Source organism: Ochlerotatus camptorhynchus, unplaced genomic scaffold, assembly GCF_037179485.1.
Source record: "Ochlerotatus camptorhynchus isolate MF236.1 unplaced genomic scaffold, CSIRO-AGI_Acam_v1.1 ptg000305l, whole genome shotgun sequence".
Lineage (NCBI taxonomy): Eukaryota > Metazoa > Arthropoda > Insecta > Diptera > Culicidae > Ochlerotatus > Ochlerotatus camptorhynchus.
The window spans coordinates 800574-823171 of record NW_027040793.1 but is presented as its reverse complement, the minus strand read 5'-3'; the positions used below and the strand labels follow the sequence as shown (position 1 = coordinate 823171).

Sequence of the window (22598 nt, the reverse complement as noted above, 5' to 3'; positions counted from 1 at the left end):
ACGCACTTCAAATCGGCCAATAACTAGCTAGTTCACGTTTGACAGAAAAGTGGTTCGTTGTCGCTCCCGTATTGTCTCCTTTTTTTTTAGATATTGATGTCTATTTGAAAAAAAATATTCTGAACCTAATGACTGCTACCTTGCGTTCCCAGATGGCATCGAGCATCAATTTTTGGCATCTACATGTCGTCATCGTTCCGAAAATATCCATATTGTAGGGTATTTCTGAACCCAATGGCGTTGGACATCGATTTATGAAAATACCAATATTTATGGGTACTTGACTCTTTTTTTTGGACACCGATGGCCGCCATATTGTATTACATAATGGCATCGGACATCATCTTTGGCATCTACACTTCGTTCCCGTTCCGAAAATACATATCCATATTGATGGGTATTTGAAAAAAAAAAAGAGAATCTGAACCAGAGTGCAACCATGTTGGAATCTAAAATGGCATCGGACATCGATTTTCGGCATCTACACGTCATAACCATTCCGAAAATACCCATAATGTAGGGTATTTGACAGTTTACCGAACCAAATGGCCACCATCTTGTATTACAAAATTGCGTTCGACATCGATTTACAGCCTCTACACATCATCCCCGTTTTGATAATACCCATATATGGGTATTTGACACGTTTTTGGAACCCTATGGCCAGGCATGGAAAATCATTTGCATTCATTTCGTGCATTCATTTACATTCATTTGCCCCTAACTTTTTTCATCAACAGAATTCCGCAAAATAATGTATGAAGCTTTTGTAGATTTTGTTATTAGCTACAACTTTTGTTAAAAACTCAAATCCGTATCTCTTATGCATGACGAACCAGAGCAAACAGAATCTACTACTGTTTTTCAGTGAATGTATTTTACATTCACTGAAAAATAGTAACGAGTTCTGCCCGCTCTAATTCGTGATGCATAAGAGATAAAGATTTGAGTTACAGGTAAAACTTGTAGCTAATAACAAAACCTACTAAAGCTTTATAGATCATTTTGTGGAATGCTATTGATGATAAAAGTTAGAGGTAAATGAATGTAAATGAATGCATGAAATGAATGCAAATGATTGTCCATGCCTGCCTATGGCCGTCATCTTACATCACAAAATGGCATCGCCGAGGAATCAAAAATATCTCCAAATGACAAAATGACAAGCGGTCAACGAGTCGACCGATAACGCTATGTCAGCAATGGAAAGCAATTATAATATAATCTTTATCTTATTTTTTCATGCTCCTGCAACACAGCTCGCTCCGGCTGGTAAAAGAAAACGACCAAATTGTTGGCAAGCTGCCATCTTGCATTCCAAGATTTTTGGTTATATTGATGGGTATTTGACAGGTTTACAAACTATTTGTGAAACCGGTAGCCGCCATCTTGGATTTAAAAGTGACATTGTATATACATTTTCGGGCGCTAGACGTCATCCCGATTCCAAAAATATCCATATTGATGGGTGTTTGACAATAGGTATTTCCCACTTTTCTGAAATCAGAAGTCACCATCTTTGATTTCAAAATGGCGTCGGACATCGATTTCCGGTCTCTAAACGTCACCCCGAATCAAAAAATTCCTATATTGATGGGTATTGGACAGTATTTCCCACTATTTATGAATTCAGATGCCGCTGTCTTGGATTTCAAATGGCATCACCCTGTAGACATCACCCGATTCCAAAAATACCCATATTGATGGGTGCATATTTGATATCAAACATCCATATTCTAAACATACACTGTTCGGAGTCTATCCGAATACTATCGGGATAGAAAAATAATGGATAATATCCAAGTTAAAATTATCCGGATAATTTCTACTGGGATATTATCTGGAGGAAAAAAAGTGGAAAGGGCAAAGGGTAGGTCACTCCGCACACCAATATTGGGTCATATTTTTTGTCAGTGTGTCTCAAATGTGCCGCAGGTGTGCCGATTGTGCCGGTAATAGAGCAAGCTGCGATTGTTTGTAAAATACCCATTCCGCCACCCGGTATTTCTGACACCTTGAATGTTTTGGTTTGAAATCGCAAGGATAAATCGAATTCAGGATGACGCGAGAAGTGGCGGGTGTGCTAAATGTTGGTGTTTTGTGTTCCATAGGGTAATAAAAGTCCTGTGTTTTAGTGCTTTATAATGCCCTCAAAAGTAGAGGGGGAGAGGTAGCTCATCGATTCTTCCGGTTCGCCTCCTAGCATCGTGCTATAAGGTACCAGGCGATAACCAGGGTAGTTGATCGATAGCTCGATGACGTCATTTCGTTGGCGTCTGCAATGGGGAATTCTCATAGCAGGCGTTGACGATGGGACGTTGTCGAGTTGTTGAATAGCAACTATCGTGGTAACTCACCGATTACCTGTCGATCTGCCAAATTTGGAAAGACGTCTGCATTGAATTGTCTCATATAATAATATTCCGCCCACTATATCACAAGAAATTGCGAGTAGCTGAGTGGAATGGAGATAAGTTAAGCATTGAGTACAGGACCAAGTCTCCCCTGGGTGGTGCCAAAAGATGAGCGCAATAGAATCATCAAGTTGCCATAAGGCACGGAATGAGACTATTGCATGGCTGGGTGTTCAAAGTTTTCCATTCGTTAGTCATTTCAGGTGGATTAGAACAGCTTTAGGTTTAGGGTGGGCGTTGGCCAGATTTGGATTTTTCAGATGTAATCCTGGATAGGACCCTGTCATTGAACGTCGCGTGAAAGTGGAACTTAATGAAGGCCTAAGTACTTTTTCGTAGTTTTTAGTTTTCGGATTTGAAAGATCGTCGGTTACAGTGGCCTGCTTACTGAGCAGAAAAACGCGGTCCCAGGTCCTTACATATCAAAGAGATTTATGGTAAAATCGCTTGTGTATCGTGTATTTTGCGAAACTCGTTGTTGTCGTTGGTTCCGGGTTGAATGGATACACAAATTTGAGCAACATTATTATGTGATATGAGGAGCTCGGTGGCCTTAGAGCAACCGTTTTTGCTTACTGAGCAGAACATCATGAGTCTTATCTCAGGCCCATCCACATTCAAGATTCGTCATTCGTTTTATTTGTTAATATGACTACATGGTAATAACAGCAACTCGGTGATTAAAAAGGTGCTCGTCTGCCTAGTGGCAAACGTTTTTGCTTACTGAGCAGAAGACCGTGGGTTTAGTCCCAAGTTCCTTCGCGTTATATGATCGTTAGGACATCAATTCAGCTTATCGTTTACCAAAACGAACCCTGCTGCAAACCCAACCCCATTACCCAATATCCCAGTGATTCCTCGTGGAAGTGCAGAGGTGTTCTCGGCTTCCATTAAAGCGCGTGTCATGTCAACACAATCCTTCCCATTCTTTTCTTGACCTGTGTTCGGGCGCGGCCGGCGCTGGTATTGTCTAATTTAATATCACCAGTTTTTACACATTGAGGATGATTGCTAGTCCCAAGCATCGTCTATTGGTTCTCTGTGTAATTACAGCTGATTTGGCAGCAACAGAGTAGCAACCGTGGGCGGTCAATCAAGCTCAAGCTCAAGCTCAAGCTTATAATGCCCTCAAAAGTAGACCGGAAACCTAACTTTTCGTGGTGCGAAAAGCATCGGTCTATCAGCGGCCGGAAAGAGTTGGAACCGGTGGGGAGCATTGTTGGAGACTGACTATAGAGGATGATGAATAGACTTCTTTAGTTTGTTTTGTGTGAGTTGCAGCTTTATTTGAATTGATGATACTAATGGGGTGCTAACTGCCTCTTTCTCCTGAGACCAACCTACATTTCATATTTAGATCTGTAAGTAAACTGCTGTTCTGAGTTTCTCTGGTATACTAAATTAGAGAATGTTCCTGAAAATACAGTCAAACTGCACGTAAGGTTGTGAACAACTTCAATGACAGTTGTCCAGCAGTGCTCTCATTTTATTTACATTAATCCAATGCCTACAAGATTGTGCCGAGGGTGTACCGATCGATGAGCCCAAACTTTACCGAATCTAATTTCGGCACAATGTGCTGAGTGACTTACCCCTTGGGATAGGGATAGGCTTCGTTTATTTCCATCCACTGGATAGGTTGACAGGTGTCCGTAGAATTTTCACGGACATAAAAAGAATATTCCCAACTCGCTGCATTTACTCAATTGGAAGGGAGAAATATTCTATCAAGAAAACAAAAAAATGTGTTTCCTTTGAAAGATGGAAGGGCATCGGATGAACTCCTGCCCCAAGTGCAAGGGGTGGATGATATTTCACATAAATCAAATCTCAAAATGGGACAAATGTTTTCAAAAACTAATACGGTGCTACATTTTTTGATGTAAAACGTGTGCAGGAGAAGTTGGCAATGACTACGTAGGATTTTTTTCAAATATTGAAGTTATTAGTAAAATTATGGCTTTTAAATAAAATACAATCAATGTTTTTCAATACAAAATCTCTTTTTTTAATATCATTACATTTGTCTGAAACATTATTTAATTACCTTTCATTTAATATTTTGATCTTTGAAGCAGCCCAGTGGTTCAAAAGCTATGAATTTTGAAAAAAAAAAACGATTTTTTGGACCATTATAACATGGAAATGTGGAACCATCCTAACGATAAAATAAAAATGCGTGTCTAATATTTTGCGATAAGGAACAAAATTACCAATTTCAGGCGTAATTGTGAGAACCTCTATATCGTTATGATATGGACCTAACAAACAATTGTCTATTGAAGAAACGACTTCTTGACGATTTTATTCCACTTCATGCTTAATAATACTTGTACTATTTTTAATAATAACTTCTTTTCAGGCTTTGTTCACACAAATTTGGAGAATTTATTCAACCACAACATCGAAATATTTGGTGTTGAATAAGGTAGGTCGAGAAGCTTTTATTCGACTTACAAAAGTTGTATCAGAGCTTATTCAATCACATTTTTGATTATTCAGCGTTTATTAGACATCATTACTTCCTTAAACAGCGTTGGTATAAAGGTGTATAATAATAGAGACGCTTGATTCTCATGTGAAATAATGTTTAATTAGACACTATTATAGATTTATTAAACTATTATTCAACAACGGGATAATTAATCCAAAAATAAAGAACGGTGCAAGAGCAGGGTTGTGTTTGTAGTGTCATTACTTTTGTCGAAGCAGTATAGATCCTAGAAAATTTATTACATACACTATTACATACACATCGTTGGATGGGTTTCGAACCATGACTTTCCGATCACCAGCGGCTTGCCTTGCCATCTGAGCTATCCTAGAATACATCAAATGGGCAGCTAAATAAGTAATAAAAGCTTGAATCTGAAAACCTATCAGCACTCTAGCTAATTCAAGGAGATGTGAGCATGATTAATTCATTCATAGTTGTTTAACATGCCACCAACGTTACCTCTCCATCTCTCTAATTTCGATGGAAAGGATGCTATTCTTTTCAATAGGTCTATGAATTGGTTGTCGTGAGTGATACGATCTATGATTACGATTTAAATTAATTATGCGTAGAAAATAAATAAAAAAAGGGTTGAGGTTGGGATTGAACTCCCGACCTTCTACTTGGAAAGCGGAAACGGTAACCACTATGCTACCAATTTCGTTTTGTTGTTAACCTGAAGCAGTGTTGTGGAATAATGAATGAATACGCCGTTTGTAAAGCATTTACAAAGCATGAAATTAAAACATGGACGCATAGTGGTATAAGAGCTATTTTGCTGACTGTATTCACCTTTATACAGCAATATTGTAAAGCAATGCAATGGAATCTAATAATGGAGCTAGAAAACATTTATAAGACCTCTATTAGATCAAACCTCTGGTTCTGAATCAGGAAGACAGTCAACGTTTATAAAGCTTTTAATAATTAAATTAATCATATCAGAGCTAACAGCGGAATAAAGGCGCATCTATCGATCTCAATGAGCTTTTTTCAGCACATAATTTGACATCCTGTTTTATTCAGTATTGTTCAATGTGTATGCTTATTTTTGACTTTGAATTGTTTGTTGGGGAATGGCTGATAACGCAACTTTGCTGAAGACTGTGACATGCACAGATAAAAATTCTGAATTTTAATTGTGATGTAAACATTCATTCACGTAAACTTGTATTTCATTTCACGCAACCGAGCAACTTGTAAACAATGTTGTTTACAAAGATGGGCTTTTGTATACAATATTTGCTACATTGCATGAAATGTGTCAGAACTTTATATGATAGATAATGTAAACTTATATGATATATGACGCTCAATTTATGTGCATCATGTTGAACAGAAATTTACACTACTTTTTCGAACTGTGATGCTATCTGACAAGCCTGTGAATATACAGCGATGATTCAAGAGAATTCCGATACGAAACGGTCAACTTTTAGAATTTTTATTGATTGATTGCCTTGGAAAAATCAAACAATAAATCTAAAGCTTAAAAATTGAATTTAACATAATAAACGCTTCATATCTCAATGAAAATGACAAGCAAGTAAAATGTGTTATTCAACAAAGCTTATAGAAGTGATGAGTAAATCGCCAGTCAAAAAAGTTACAATTTTCAAGTCCCAATGAGTTAAATTTATGGACTACTCCTTCATCGGTTGAGCCTTTTTTTCAACTAAAAGCTTCTCTAAAAACACTTAATAAACTTAATCCTTATTTTATAGACAGCAAAAAACGTTCTATAGAAAACAAAAACTTAAGTTCTAAACCATGATGTCAACTTACCGTAGCTGAACGCCACCTGGTGCAGCTGAGTGGCAAACGAGGTGAAAAGGATCCCCAGCGCGAGCACCAGCCCGCCGAGAACGGCCGTAAGACGGGTTGACTTTCGACGGCACAGTGCCACTACAATGGTTGCCGCCAACAGAGACATGGCCCAGCTAGCAGCTCCAAGCCAACCTGTTTGTTTTTTGTGATGGAAGAAAAATAAAAACGAGAAGAAAAATGTAGTACACTTTGCGTTACAGAAAGCTGGAACAACGATAAAAGAAAAAGAAAAACAAATCTGGAATGAAAACATATCGGTATCTAGGTACATCTAGGTACAGATGAAAAAATGTGGTATGCTTTTGCTCGGACGAAACCAAGCAGAATTGATGATGACTGCGAAATATGCTTCAAGCAATATTTGTTTGTGACTAATGGGGAAAACATTTTCGGGGTTGTTTGGTACAACAGATATCAAATAATAGAAATGAAGATATTATTTGCTGCCTGTGGTTCAACGTTTCAGTGTTTTTTGTTGTTGTTTATTAATTCATTTGATAAGCCTCAATCGAATCAACGTTACAGAGCCGAGTATTATTGTTTACAATACATCTTAAAAGGTACAGCACATTAAACACATTATCTAACGCTATCCATCTTCCTCCATCAGAACGGGAGCCGCTTCCATTGAATGGCAGTATCGCCAACGGGGGGCAGAGCGCTGTCCAAAGTCGACGACGCATCGACCGAAAGAACTGCTGATGAAGAACAATGAGGAATACCTTACAATGGTTGCTGCCGATTAAACAGACGATCGTGTGACACATCGAGAATGGCCTGCTTCTGTCGACAGTCGACTTACAACGCAACGGTTCGATATGTATACGTACAACATCTTGCAGAACAAGCACTGTTCTATAGTTTTCTACGAAAATTAAATTATTTCGCAAAAGTTTTTCATTCAATTAGAAGTCACACTTGGCAGATCATGCACTTATGACGAGTTTTCATCACTTGGATGTGTTATTGTTCAATAACAATGCTTACATAAAACCGAGCACCTTGAAACAAAAAAGCATGGCACATTCAGATGTCTCCAAATCAAATGAATACTATTACCATTCTGACAGACGGAGGATTTCTTTTATATTCCCAATCCCGACCGCATTGCTCCCGGAGTGTACTTCGGATTAATGTTTTATGCAGCAAATTTTTCATCACCGCACTAATTCAGATATGGATATGATGAGACAAGGGATGCCCCGCAGGAAACGGAAAATATTTAATCGAGTTAAGTATGTCATTAGCAAACTTTTCTCCCCCTCCCACTTCCCATTTCCAGTTAACGGGGTTCAACTTTGCATTTGAGTGGAAAGAACTCGAGCGAATCAGATTTTTTGTTCGCCCACTTCACTCTACTCTGCAGAGAAAGTTATCATATCTTAGCGTATTACGTGTGCACAGGTCCATTGTGGAATGGGAGCCGAAGAAGAACTTTTACTGGGAATTTAATTATTGTGCTTTATCTCTTGTGTCATTCGGTGTTTTGAATCAAACAAAGCCTGCTCCGCTTGCTCGTCATGAATGCCAGAGGATATGTCATAATCCGTCGACGCGAAACTGCAGTATTTTGTGTGTGTTGTTGCTGCGGAAACATCCGTATTTGGCGTGGTGTTTCTCAGGATAACTGCAGGCGACATGCTTTAATACGACAGCGAGATTGTGACCAGTCTGATGCGACACGTGGTCCCTGGTCATTGCGAGATAAATATTTCAGATGTTTTCCTGAGGCTTACATTATGACATCTACAGTGTGTAAGTAGCAGCATTAGTGGAGCCAAACTCTCGCTTGACCTGAATCTACACCAAATGCAATAAATCAGTTTGGAAAAAAGTGTTGTGTCACGAAGCAGAAAGGTTCTATGGGAAAAAGTTACTATCCTTCTCCTCTTTCCACTGTAGTCAACGTGTATACTTATGTATTGCATTTTCTCTCGATGTTGGAGAAAGGAATGCTTCTCGTGGCTAATTTTACAATGATTTCCTTCCACTGTAGAGCTGCTTTTGGAAGCAAGTGGGGCGTAGCGACATTTTTGAGACGGTGTCTCTTTTGCACGGCTTCATTTTCCATTATCTGTATAACGTGGAAGTGAATGCGAATTTCACTTGGCGCATACTGAAAGGGTTGCTTTTCTTCAATACTAATGGTTGAGTACAGACATAGTGGGTAGCGGGTTATAACAAGGAGTTCATTTTGATTAAGTTTAATCAAATCAATTTATCCGGACGGGTGCTTATGAAGAACAGTGCAGACTATTTTTGTTTTCCGACAGTTGAATGACATCTTACTCATTGTTCATTTTATTTCATTCCACTACCTCAAACAAAAATTCAATAGATACGGGCATTTCGTTATCAACGCACAGACCTCTTCAGTGCCTACCTTAGTCGACTCAGGAAAAAAAATCGAATTAAAGTATAGAAGCGAATTCTAGCAGCTAATTAAATTCCTCCATTCCATATGGTATAGATCGCCCAACTTCAACAGCGATGGCGCTACCACCCACGGTTACCAAAGTCCAGCCTACATGATGTGCTCTTCGGCTGCAAGAGAGGCGCTTGTTGCAAAGAGCATCCATGCATTTTACATTTTATGTGCACAAACACGTGACGGTTCGAGAGTCCTGCTGCAGGATACGTGTCTGCCTTCACACCAGATAAATAATCCAAACAACAAAAATGGCAACAACAACGACCTACTCTCTCTCTCTCTCTGTTGATAGTACTGCATGGAAAGTGCACGAATAGGTACCTACTGCTACACGATCTTTTTATGTGCCGTGTTTATTTACGGGAACGACGTTCGCCAGGACCACTCTGAGCTGGACGCTGCTCGTACGTGCATCAAACTGCATCCCTATCAGGGATCCGGCGAGCGAGCTAGCGAGCTAGCGAGCGCTTCTGTTAATGCTGCTGCATATAGACCCCGTCCGGGGCCCGGGATAAATCACCAATGGGCAACTATACAGTTGAAAGGCGAGTGCTATAAATAAATATAAATAGCTATTATTTCATAATTTATAGCAAACGTTTCCATGAATGGAACAGTGGCGGTGGGTGTTCGGAAGCTGAGCCCTTTTGTCGTGGGTTTCGATTTCACATCCTGAAGAGTGGGAAAGCAACCCAAGCAGCCGGTGAAGGTTACCGGGAAACTTTTCCCGGAAAAAAGTCATTCTCACTCGACTACACTGGCATGGAATACAAGAGCTGGATGAATTCACACATTCGCAAGGCCTTGGCATTCTTTGGCGAAAGTTTGCTAAACTTAGTTGTGCGTTTATTCCCAGAACGGTGAGCGGTGCTTTTGAAATTCAAATTTCTATTGTGAGAGTTTCGAAACGTGATTCATGGAACTTCTAGCTTCAAAGAGGGATATCACATTCTGGTTGCCGTTTCAGTACTGTTTTGCTCTGGTTCGTAGGCAAGTTCCAGTGAAAATCGGTGTGCACAGCAAGTTTCGTATGATGTGAAGAAATAACTTACAGTAACTCAATTTGTAGTTGAAACATTACACTTGACTGCATCCAGCTAGACTTGTATGTTTAGGCAAAGGAAAACAAAACCGAGATAAGGAGGAAATCAAATAGAAAACAGGTTAGTAGTTGTAGGCGTTACATGATATGATGGCGGTGATCTAAAAACGGAACAATTCTTGCAGAGCTGTAGCCTTCAAGTGAAGATTTCGATTATGAAAAGTGATGAACGAAGATTAAGGAGAAACACGTAGCATGTAAAAAGCAAATGTGTCAATCAGAACATACATCATCGAATTGAAAATATATCTCAACAAACAACGAGCAGTCCAAAACAAAAAAAACCTGCAAAACGTTTTCCATTTGTTTTATCTTTGTCAACGAAACAAAATGTAACACACCAACAATTGAACAGACGAAAGTATCAATCAAAATGTAAATTTGCCATCTGTATCTTTCGATAAAGGTTCGTAGAAAGCTTTTCAGCTTACACTCGTCCCTACCAGCACCATTCACCGCGAAAAATGCTCCTTTTATTCGAGGGGGTAGGACAGATATCACCAGCTTTTGCTGATGCCACCATGCCACCATGCCACCATGAGGAAACTTTAAGCTGGTAAAAAAGTAGGGAAATCAGTTGAAAAAAAATCCAATCAACCAGGTAGAGTCTACCAGCGACCTACTCATACAAACCGCATACGTCGTTGGAATGAGAGATAAAAGTCCTGACTTACCTCAACTTTGATCACACGGTATTATACTAGACAGTAAGGACAGAAAACGAAATCAAAGTGATGAAAAGTAAAACCGTATTTGAGGTGATAAGTGAATTGACGGTTTTTATTTCTATGTGACAAAGTTAAGAGGGCTTCTGAAAGCCCGAGGAGAAGTTTGAGGCACAAGCTATGAATTTAAGAACAAATAATTTGAGTTTGATTCACAAATGAAATTGAGCAACCTAATGACAAATCGATCATGCATGGCTTTCTGTGGGTTGCATGAAATTATGCATAATTCAAGACCAACAATTCAAAAGGCCTTAACTCAATTTTGTAACCAAACTTTGTAAGGCCATTTTGTCGGGAACTGAAACCTACATTTGCAAACAAACTCAAACGGGTAGAGGAGAATTTCCCATACCTGTTCATTTTGTTGGTTTGAGTTGGCGGACTGCACTTCGTATCAATATGACCTTACAAGGTTTTTTTACAAAATGGTTGGTTCAGCTGTTGATCTTGAATTATTTGTGAGTGGCAAAAATACACAGTAGTGCTAAAATTCGCCCATTTAGAATCTTGTATTAACAATGAAAATGGTGTATTCGATAATTTTCTAAAACCACAAAGCATTCACACATCACTTTTAATCGAATTTATGTCTGCGACACAGTTGTAGATAGAAATAAAACCTGTCAAAGTTTCATTTCCTGGATCCGGTTTATTAAAAAAAAAAGTATATTTTTGCCTGAATAAGCTCTTATTCTGCTTCCAATGTTTGTTGGGTAGGCGGCTTTCAATATCTTTAATTAGATCCATATGTCTTATTTGTAAAGGCAGTTTCTATCCTATTCGAAATTTGATTCCAAACATGTGCAACCAATTTTCCGGTACCTATTGAAAATGTTTATCTTCAGTAACCGAAGTGAAAATATGCTGTTTAAAATGCATTTTATATAAAAATCCGGTTCAAAATACTTCAAAGTACGTCACACCATAATATTACATTTTGATGTTATAGATGACAGATAAACTGAATCTCCATTTGAGTTTGTACTTTAAATGTGTTTTAACAAAGATATATCAAATAACGAACGCTGTTATTATATAAATTAAAGTCAATTAAATTGTTAAATAATAACATATTTAAAACTCACGGCAGAACTGGTCCTTGCCATGAAAGTTGCAAATCGTATACTGACGCTACAAGCCAATACGTTACATTTGTCGCAGTCCCAAAAAAGCAAATTACATGATAGTTGAAGACAAAAGCAAAGTTCCAGTTGAGGTGTAATAACTATGAAGAAAAAGAAGAACTCATCAAAATTTCGATTTAAAGAATCATTATATCAAAAGCACACTTACTTCTCTGGTGCTAGAATTCCGAACTAAACTGTGCACTAGACTGATGCAAATTTTGACATTTTCGCTCCACAATGCTCAAACGGTTCCAAATCGGGTCCTGATTAGTCCCCCAAAATTTGAACTCATTCAATAAGAAACTGACTTGGCACAAACCATTTGAAGTTTATATGGAAATTACTATAGGAAAACCAAATGTTTCGTTCATATCCATTTAACAATTTACTACTTTAAAAAATGATAACTAAGCTCGTAGCAAATTTTCTCAGCTACAACTTTGTGCTAAACCACTTTTCAATATAATGTAAGCATCAAAAGTTATAAATAATTCAAGCCACTAATGTCTTATGATTATGCTCAATCAACTGTTCAGCAGGCAACATTGGTGTTTCTGGTGCTTAGAATAGAGCACAAAAATCATGGCTACTATGTCACACTGCAAGATACAGTGTTGCTCACAAAACAGCTGCTTGATCATGCCATAAGATTATCAATCTCTTAAACAATTAATAACTATTTTATTTGACGTTTGGCTCAACAACTATATTCTGCTAAGTTGAAGCTGAGAAAATTTTCCATAATTATAGTTTTTGAATTTTTGAACAGTGCAATATGGAAAAAGGTAAGAAGACAATGAACAAAAAGTTTGGATTTCCTATAGTAATTTCCATATAAACTTCAAAAGGTTTGTGCCAAGTCAGTTTCTTATTGAATGAGTTTAAATTTTGGGAGACTAATCAGGACCCGATTTGGAACCGTTTGAGCACTGTGGAGCGAAAATGTCAAAATTTGCATCAGTCTACTGTGCACCAATAGGTTTCCAATAGGTCTTTTGCATCTGAACTACTCGTCCAACGGTAGCAAGTCAATTAGTGCCACCTGGTGAAGGCATTTTCAACTAAATTGACAGGTCTTATAAATCTGATCTACTTTGCCAAAAACAGCAACCATCTATCTAGTTGAGCTCCATAGACGTAGTCAAGGAGGGCAGGGAGGTCAGGGAGGGGGTTGGGGATGACTGCCTAACCCAGCCGCAAAATATATATTTTTTAGAGTTCTAAAATTGAGTTTGTAGAAAAATTGTTAAATTTAAAATTTAACTAGCCTTTGTCATTTTTTTATGTTTAACATCCACATTTGTTTGAGTTTTCAGAATCCGGAGATTCACTTTTTCAGAAAACTAAAAAAAAACAATAATTTTTTTTCTTGATGATTGTGGACTATGCATCTTCATGATTCTTAGTTTTCAAAATTTTAAAATATTTTGTTTTATAAATCCCATTTGTAACTTTGATTTCCTTTCTTTTCCATGAAACTACAATGACTCTCAAACTTTTCCAAGAATCTGACACATTGAAATATTTTTAAAGTTCTTGTCTTAAGCTTGGATTTCAAAAGTCTGGCACTTCAAAAATTGATGATGTTGGCTTGAATCCCGAAAAAAATTTAGCTCGAGATAAAATTCCAATGGGTTCTTTATAAATCGTAGGAAATTTTATGCACAATCCTTGCAACATTCTAAGGAGAGTTTTAACAAATTTCTGAGGAAATTTTCAGAAGTGTTCTGAGGAAGGTTTCAAAAAAATTATTAGCAAACTGCAACAGCAAGTCGGTGATGAATTTCAGAGAGCTCCTGAACTTTGTTAATAGGTAAATCCGAAGAAATTAGTAGAGGAATTTCTATGAATATAACAAGAGTATGTTATTCATAGAATAAACTGAAGTGCGAGGTTTCATGCGAATACCAACAATAATGTAGAATGAATTTCAAAATATTTCAGCATGTGGTGAACATTTGTAGGGAAATCTAATTTGAATCCAAATTGTTTCTAGTGGGATAAAATTTTTACCTGTGAATATATATTTTTTTTAAACATCATAATTTGGTGGAAAACAAAATTCAATTGTCGATTTTTGCGACTTTTGTGTTAAAATTTACTCCAGGATGGTCTAAAAAACATCATATAATGTATCTAATTCCTAACCCATACTTTAAGAAAAATCTAAAATAAAATTTTTCTAACATGTTAATTACAATGATGATTATTATTAATAAGACTAAGTTTTAAAACATTAATTTGCAAGTTGTTAAAGATTTTTTTGTTTTTTTTTTTTATCAACGACCCTTTAAATGTTTATCAGTCATTCAGGTTGGGTGTAATAATAAATATAATACATTCAAATTTCATCTTCGATACAATATAATTTTTGAACGTTCATCAAATTATAGAATATTAAAATCTTTTTCATGCAAAACATACGCAAAATAATTTATAATTATACGTTAATTCAAAATTTCAATAAATTAAGGATACTGAAGATCTATTACCATTTTGCTATGCTCAATTGTCGAAGTCACGGAATATTGTTAAATTTTCTAAATGCTAACTTTTCAGAGTTTATTTTATGTATAACATTGAAAGGGCTATTATTGCAAGGTTATGATCCATTTATAAGTCTTGGTTTAGAAAAAAAATATGTTTGATATGCTCAATATTTACCTAAGTTGGAAATAATTAAAATTATATCAAACTTCGAATTTTAAAAATTTGTCACTTTCTGGTGAAAATGAACTTTAGATATCAAGTAAAACATGGGTTTGTAACCTCAAAAAATCTATTCGTTGTATCTTAAATTTTTTGCAAGCTTTAGATTCCTGAAAAAATTCGTAAAACCAATTTATCGCTTTTCCGCTCTGGTAAATTATTAATTCTGGTTTTCTTCCTACTGTTATTGAGCATGATTCCCGTCATCTTTATCAATAATTTGAATGAGATAACTTGAAACTTGTTTCTAAGAAAATTCTTAAGAAAATTTAAAAAAAAATGTTATAAGGGTTTTCTAGGAAAATTTAAAAGATCCAGGATTGGAAAATCAGTGGATTGTAGGACTTAAAACAAATTCAATTTTAATACGACTAGAAAAAACTTGAAACTTGAAAACAATCCCTAGAGTTTTGAAAGGTTCTGGCACCCTGGATATGTTGTACTTGTTGGCCGATGGCACATGTTGATTTTTTATATAAATTCATAATATGCCGATGACATATGCCGAAGTATGACTGAAAATTCAGTTTCGGTTAAAGGATGATCGACCTAGTAATCCATACGGTATAAAAGGGTTCAGCTAATCGGCGTCTAACCTAATTTTCCATAAACAAAATTGTTTTGCCACCCCCTCCCCCCCCCGAATTCGAAACCTGGCTACGCCTTTGTTGAGTTTTCAAGTAATTGTAAGTCAAATCACCTGGTGTGTTATAAAAAATTCAGAATTGAGCTGTCCACCATGCAATTCGTCATGTTGGGATCAAACTTCTATCTAGTCGATACGTCGACTAAAGCAAGCCATTAGTATCAAATGGCACTAGTAGTGATTTTTTTAATTATATACGATAGGTCTTGTCATTCAGAACATCTTTACTCATGACAGCAAACGTCAATCTAGTCGTTTTGTCAAGTTAAAGCAAGCGATACGATGTCAAATTTTGCACTATCGTCACCTGGTAAGTGAATTATGAACTGAACTGTCCAAAAACAAAAACCGTCGCTTTAATGGCCCTTCTGTCGCTTTAATGGCCCTTCGCTCATTTTCAACTTCTATTCAATTTTCATACTGCCGTACTCTAACGGAACTATCCACCTACATTCTTCTAAAGATCATTCTCTAGCTAATAAATCATCACACTAAAGCTTCATGTTAGCATTTCCAACCAACTCTGAAAATCGTTAACTTCGCGTATGAAGTAACATAAAAAACACTTTGAATGAAAAAACCTTCTATCTAGTCATAATTTGAAAACAAATGACATATTAGTGCCACTTGGAAGACGAATTCTGAACTCAATTGTTCACCTTGCAATAGGCCTAATCCATCTGAACAGCTTTGATGAAGACCGCAACCCAGTGACATCATGGTAAATTTGGATCTGGGTACTCATTTAGAATTACCCTTTGTACCCTTATAGGAAACAAAGATAAATAATATTTATTTTCAATAACTGGTTACCCTGGAGATCACCAGTTCTAACCACCATGACATCACTGAACATTTCACTTAAAATCATAGAAATTTGGATTACTGACTGAGTGAGTAAAACTTTTCTCAAAAATCTGCTCGAATAAGACAATAGCGATAAAAGAAGCTCAGTTCCTGTCCAAGTCCTATTCAACTCAATATTGCATTGCATTACGTAGCACCAATGAGCGCAATTTAAATTCATTTCTGGCCATTCAAGCTAACTACGGTATTCAAGAATTTTTTCCTGGAAAATCGAGGAAAAATTTACACATTCACTGAGTAACCCCATTTTTTGCAATTGTTAGTCAAGGTCGACTCAATTTTGAGTAACTCTCATTGGCCATGTATTAGACTCATAGAAATAAAAGACGTAGAACTTTCCTTATAACCCAGCAGGTTTTTGAGAAAAATCTAGGAAAATTTTACTCATTCAGTGAGTATCCCCATTGTATACTATGTGGAGAGATATCCAACTCAATTTTAAGATAGTCTCATCGGCCGTGTACGATGTCTAACGATGTGACATCCACAGACGAACTGAAACAAAATGTACAGGTAAGCTCGCCCTCTCTGCTCTCGATAGTTATAGCAAACAAACATCTGTTTGGTTGTTTGCGTCAAAAAAGTTGGATCAATGTTCAATAGTATACTAATGATAAATTCCTATAACTTTTATAACAAACAAATCCTATATTAAATCTGAATCACATGGTGGAAAAAGAATTGAAATCGATCAATAAATGACTATGTTATAAGCAATTAAAACCTAACACTATTTCGTCACACATTTTTTTTTTATTTGAACCCCAGGATAGTTGCCAACACCGGTGGTTTATTGAAAAGCGTGATTTTTTTCTCACCCCAATGGATCTGGGTTCAATCCCAGCCGAGGTCGGTGGGATTTTTCTGAGGCATAAAAATCTCTGGTCACGTCTTCCTTGGGAAGGGAAGTAAAGCCGTTGGTTTCGGCCCATGTGTGTTGATTGGGTGCGATATTTTACGCAGGTGTGGAAGCAGCCTTCCTAGACATTATATTGCCGTCAATGGATGGCAATCGATGTCCGTCGGTGATTGGTATTAGATCGCCGAACAGAGACCGACGTTAGAAGAAGACCCTAGGATAGTCCACGAAGACGTAGTCCTACGTCAAAATATAAAAAAATTGCTAGTCCGAAAATAAAACTATTCCAGCGAACACGATTGATATTAAAATTTGTTCAATAAGATTATGTAAACCGAAACTGTCAACATCAAAATAAACAATCTGGTGAAAACTGCAAAACTAACATTAACTATAAAGTTGTTAGATAATGTTTAAACAGAAGTGTAACCCATCCAAAATTTTAAAAGTTATCAACTCATTTAACCGATTGATCATGAGTCAACCTACATTACTTATTACGTATTAAATGTGAACCATTAGAGTAAAGTGGGGCAAAAGTATGCACGTAAATTAGGCTGGACATCATTTTCTCTGACATCATATGAAGAACGCTGAATGCTTATAAATATACAAACATTAAAAGAGCGACGTGAATATGCATTGGTTTCGTTTGTAAACGATATAGTCTCGCAGCGCATTATCTCAGCAGAAATTTTATCAAAATTAAATTTTTTGCGCCTACACAACAACTCAGAAATCGAAATGTATTTACCATAACCCATAATCGCACAAGTTGTCAAGTTGCCATTAAATCGCATGATGGCGTCTTACAATCAATACTTCGAAACCATTGACTTTTAAATGTCTCGGCATAAACTAAAACCACAGACAAACAGACATATCTCTCGCTAGTTGTTCATCGAATACGCATTTAACGGTCAATTTAAATGTTTTTTAGTTGGTAGTACCGCCACATGTGGCGCGCATGGTCAATTCCCTTGCGTTTGACGTTTACACAATACCGCCATCTGTTCAGCATACTGCCCATCACAGTGTACTCAACAGATGGCGGTAGTGTTTTAGCTACGATGTTTTATACTGAAAAATATTCAATGTTTTATGTCTGTTTGTCTGTGCTAAAACAATATTTTAACTCCATACGGAATCATAAGTCGTAAAAATAGAATAGTAGATAATATGTTTCTTAATATTCTCGGTTGATGAACATAAATAAACTAAATAAGCTAAACTAAACTAGACTAAAACTTTAGTAGCATTGACGTTTTGTCGAAATAATATAATTGATGTCTTGGCCAAATTGTGGACCAAATTTTCGCGATTCGGCAGGTTCTGCAGAAATTTCGCGAATACAACGTGCCCACACATCATTTGTTCATCGATTTCATATCCGCATACGACACAATCGATCGAGATCAGCTATGGCAGATTATGCACGAGTACGGATTTCCGGATAAACTGACGCGATTGGTTAAGGCGACGATGGATCGAGTGATGTGCGTTGTTCGACTATCGGGGACACTCTCGAGTCCCTTTGAATCTCGAAGGGGGTTACGGCAAGGTGATGGACTTTCGTGTCTGCTATTCATCATCGCGTTAGAAGGTGTGATCAGAAAAGCTGGGATAGACACGAGCTTCTTGGCTTCACCGATGACATTGACATTATGGCACGGAACTTTGAGAAGATGGCGGAAATGTACATCAGACTGAAGGCTGAAGCTAGGCGGATTGGACTTGCCATCAACGCATCAAAGACAAAATACATGAAAGAAATGGGTTCTAGGGAAGACAATATTAGAAGCCCCCCCCCCCCCCCCCAGTTCAGATTGACGGTGACGAAATCGAGGTGGTCGATGAGTTCGTGTATTTGGGCTCACTGGTGACCACCGAAAATAATACCAGCAGAGAAATTCAAAGACGCATTATGTCAGGAATCGTGACTACTTTGGACTCCGGAGGACGGTCTGGTCGAATAAAATTCGCCGCCGCACGAAGTTGACTGTCGACAAGACGCTGATTAGACCGGTGGTCCTCTACGGCCACGAGACCTGGACTATGCTCGTGGAGGACCAACGCGCCCTTGGTGTTGCGTACCATCTACGGTGGAGTGCAGATGGATGACGGAACGTGGAGGAGGCGAATGAACCACGAATTGCACCTGCTACTGGGAGAACCATCCATCGTCTACATTGCACAAATTGGGCAACTACGGTGGGCTGCCGCACGAAGACCCAGTGAAAATGGTTCTAGAAAGCGACCAAACAGGAACAAGAGGAAGAGGCGCGCAGCGGGCAAGGTGGATCGACCAAGTAGAAGGTGACCTGTGGACCCTTCGCAGACTACGAGGCTGGCGAACTGTGGCCATGAATCGAGCAGATTGGACACGACTTCTTCGGATAGCAGAGGACAACAGGGCCTTAGCCTGATTTTTAAGGTAAGTAAGTATGTATTTAACACTAGTATAGTTCAATTTTAATTAAAAGTACCCACATTCAAAAGTCAATTATTTACCACGCTATACGATCCATACGATACGGCAGCTCTCTAATGGTGAGTACAGTCAGTAGTACCAACCGGTGGAAACTAATGATTTTAAATTGGCTCACTACTTGACTAGCCCATTGGTCCCAAACAAATCGATTATCGTACCCCATTCTAACAGGTGTTCAATAAAACATGAGGATTTTTTCAGCCATATAGCTAGTAAAAAAAATGTATTTTTCAACGAATTCAGTATTTTTGATTAAAAACATAATTTTTATTCTTCAAAAAAACGTCAATGAATATTGGAGAAGGGACCCTGGTCAGCCGTACGACGCAATTTAGTCGCGATGCTCTCACAAGAGCGCTGGACGGTACTGAAATCATTCTTATTTTTTTATTGAACACCCGTTAGTCGAAATTCTACTACTATGTACTTTCTATGTTTCGAGAGGTGCATCAATTAGCTTGGGACCAAAGTTAGTACCAGAGCTGAGCCAAAAAGTTGAGCACGTTTCTTCGGGACCTTCTGGTCTTACAGTTACCACTATGATAATACGGACCATCAAATTGAATAATAAACTCAATTCTAGGAAATACTAAAATAGTTAGTTGGAGAGCTGCACTAACAATATTTTTCTTCCGTAAGATGTTTATGACCCCCCCCCCAAACTTCATCATAATAGATCGTAAGAAATTTGAAACCCCCTCTCCCCCCTAAATGCTTACTTAATTATTGAATGGCCCCTTTGCTAGCGAACACAAAAGTATCATTGAACAAGCGTTGCCAGATGTATTGCCTTTAGCAATGAATTTAAGTTTACTAAAACAAGTAAATACAAAGTTTTACTAATTAACATAGATAAGAGCATGCATTTATTAATGAACAATTATCAAAAACTTGATAAATACATTAAAAGGACCGTTTTTGGCACATTAGCGTTTCAACTAAAAAGGTTACACAAGAATGAATTGAACATAAACAGGGGAGATGGTATCAGTGCATGTAACCTAACATTCCCTTTCCGGCTCAGGGGTGTGAACAAAATAATATACAGCACGGTCTGGCAATGTGACATTTTGTCTACGACATTTGTTCACGCACATAAGAGCGATGGTAATCGCCGGTGTCTCACGCACTTAATTCCAACACGCAGTGATATCGTCACTATAAATCATCTTTAATCGCGGTTAGAGATACTTTTTTTTGGCTTATAATACAACGTTTATTTGCCGTCGGCCGATCGCGGGGATGGTTTATTTACTACTAACAGTACTACCTACTCTGCCTGATCATTTGTTTTGCCTGCATGTAGTAGGAAATATACACGACCACTGTTCAACCGTACCTCGGCGCCTAATACATAGGTGCCACAGTCGGAAGAAGTGTTAGTTTGTTTACTAAAATGAACCATGCCCATTTTGTTATGGCATGTTTGCTATAAGAAATGCGCCTCGTGTTTATTAGCGAATTTCACATCAAAGATTGATTAATTGAGTAGGAAATCAGTTTGGCACGGCATTTGTGACCAGCATACACCTTCCGGTAGTATGAAACAGGTCAAAAACTGTTCAAATCCGCAGATAAATTTTTTTGTTTTGAATTTCTGTATAGCAAAATAGTGAACTTTTCGTGAACATTAACGGCAAAGAACTCACCAACACTGGGAGACCGTGAGCTCCTGCCCACCTGTCATAAAACCGTCTTGCAACCGTACGCTAAAGCCTTTCTTATTCATTCTACACAGCTGGTTGTATGGTGCACAATAGCGTACGGGAGAGAAAATTGAGAGTGAGTGATCGCGTATTAGGGTGGCTCTCGCAACATAAATGCAAGCTATAGTTTTACGTTTGGCGCGATCAACATTCTTATGCACTAGATAGTGTGACGTCACATTTGTTGTTGTATTGTATAAAACCTGTCAATTGGGTTCTTAAATTTTGAAAAATGCATCGGTTTGTATAGGGGAATTTACGTATTCTCGGCAACCTAAGCAGCGACCTTCTTTCTATAGCCTTTTCCTCTAAGGAACGCACACATATGCAGTATTGGTTTGTTTGCAATCTTTTGCTGCCAGCTGCTTTAACAATTTCAGTCGAAAGAATTGTCAAAAGCTGTTTTGAAACGCTTTTACAAAGCTCCAATCTTTTCTAGTGAGAGCGAGTATTTTCGGCAACCAGTTTTTCTTCGGCAACCGTTCCATTTGAACTGCATGTAAATCTGCTGTTCTATTATCGGCAACTCGAAATCAGCTACAATTTGAAGTGCGTTTGTTTCATTTCAAGAAAACCTTGCTAGATTGCTTTTTCTCAGTGGTAAAAATATAGTCAAATTAAAGCTGAAAGCATAAACAATCGTTTGCATGCATTCAGCGAAGTGTTTTCGTCAGAAAATCCAGTGAAAATAGTGTTTCAATTTGGGTTGCCGAAAATAGTCTGGCATGCCGAAGCCGTAATTTCCCCTACATCATTTGAAAGAGTTTCGTTTTCTGAGTACAGTGAAATTTTTTTGAGGCCACACACTTTTACCTCGATTTTTAAATCAAGACTTAAAGTAAAATAATAATATCACTTTTTGACACTTAACTAATAAACTGACAGCTCGCTCCCATACAAAGTGACACCGAGAAGAACTAATAAGGTGAAGCTTTAGTGTGATGATTTATTAGCTAGAGAATGATCTTTAGAAGAATGTAGGTGGATAGTTCCGTTAGAGTACGGCAGTATGAAAATTGAATAGAAGTTGAAAATGAGCGAAGGGCCATTAAAGCGACAGTTTTCAAGATGACGCACATTTTTGCCTAGCCCGTACGATGTACGCGGGGACTTGAAGTATGTCTCCAAGTCCACAGGCAAAAAAAACATACTTCAAGTCCCCGCGTACATCGTACGGGCTAGGCAAAAATGTGC

The 22598-nt window shown here is 37.7% G+C and overlaps 1 protein-coding gene across 1 annotated transcript in view; it reads right to left on the bottom strand.

Annotated features, from left to right (window-relative positions):
- The window catches only part of LOC135707227 (monocarboxylate transporter 2-like), a 130706-nt gene that overhangs the window by 51390 nt on the left and 56718 nt on the right, over nucleotides 1–22598 (bottom strand). The window contains exon 5 of the mRNA XM_065228992.1: nucleotides 6697–6870. Coding sequence (XP_065085064.1) covers nucleotides 6697–6870 — 174 coding nt within the window. The remainder of the gene's footprint in view (nucleotides 1–6696; nucleotides 6871–22598) is intronic.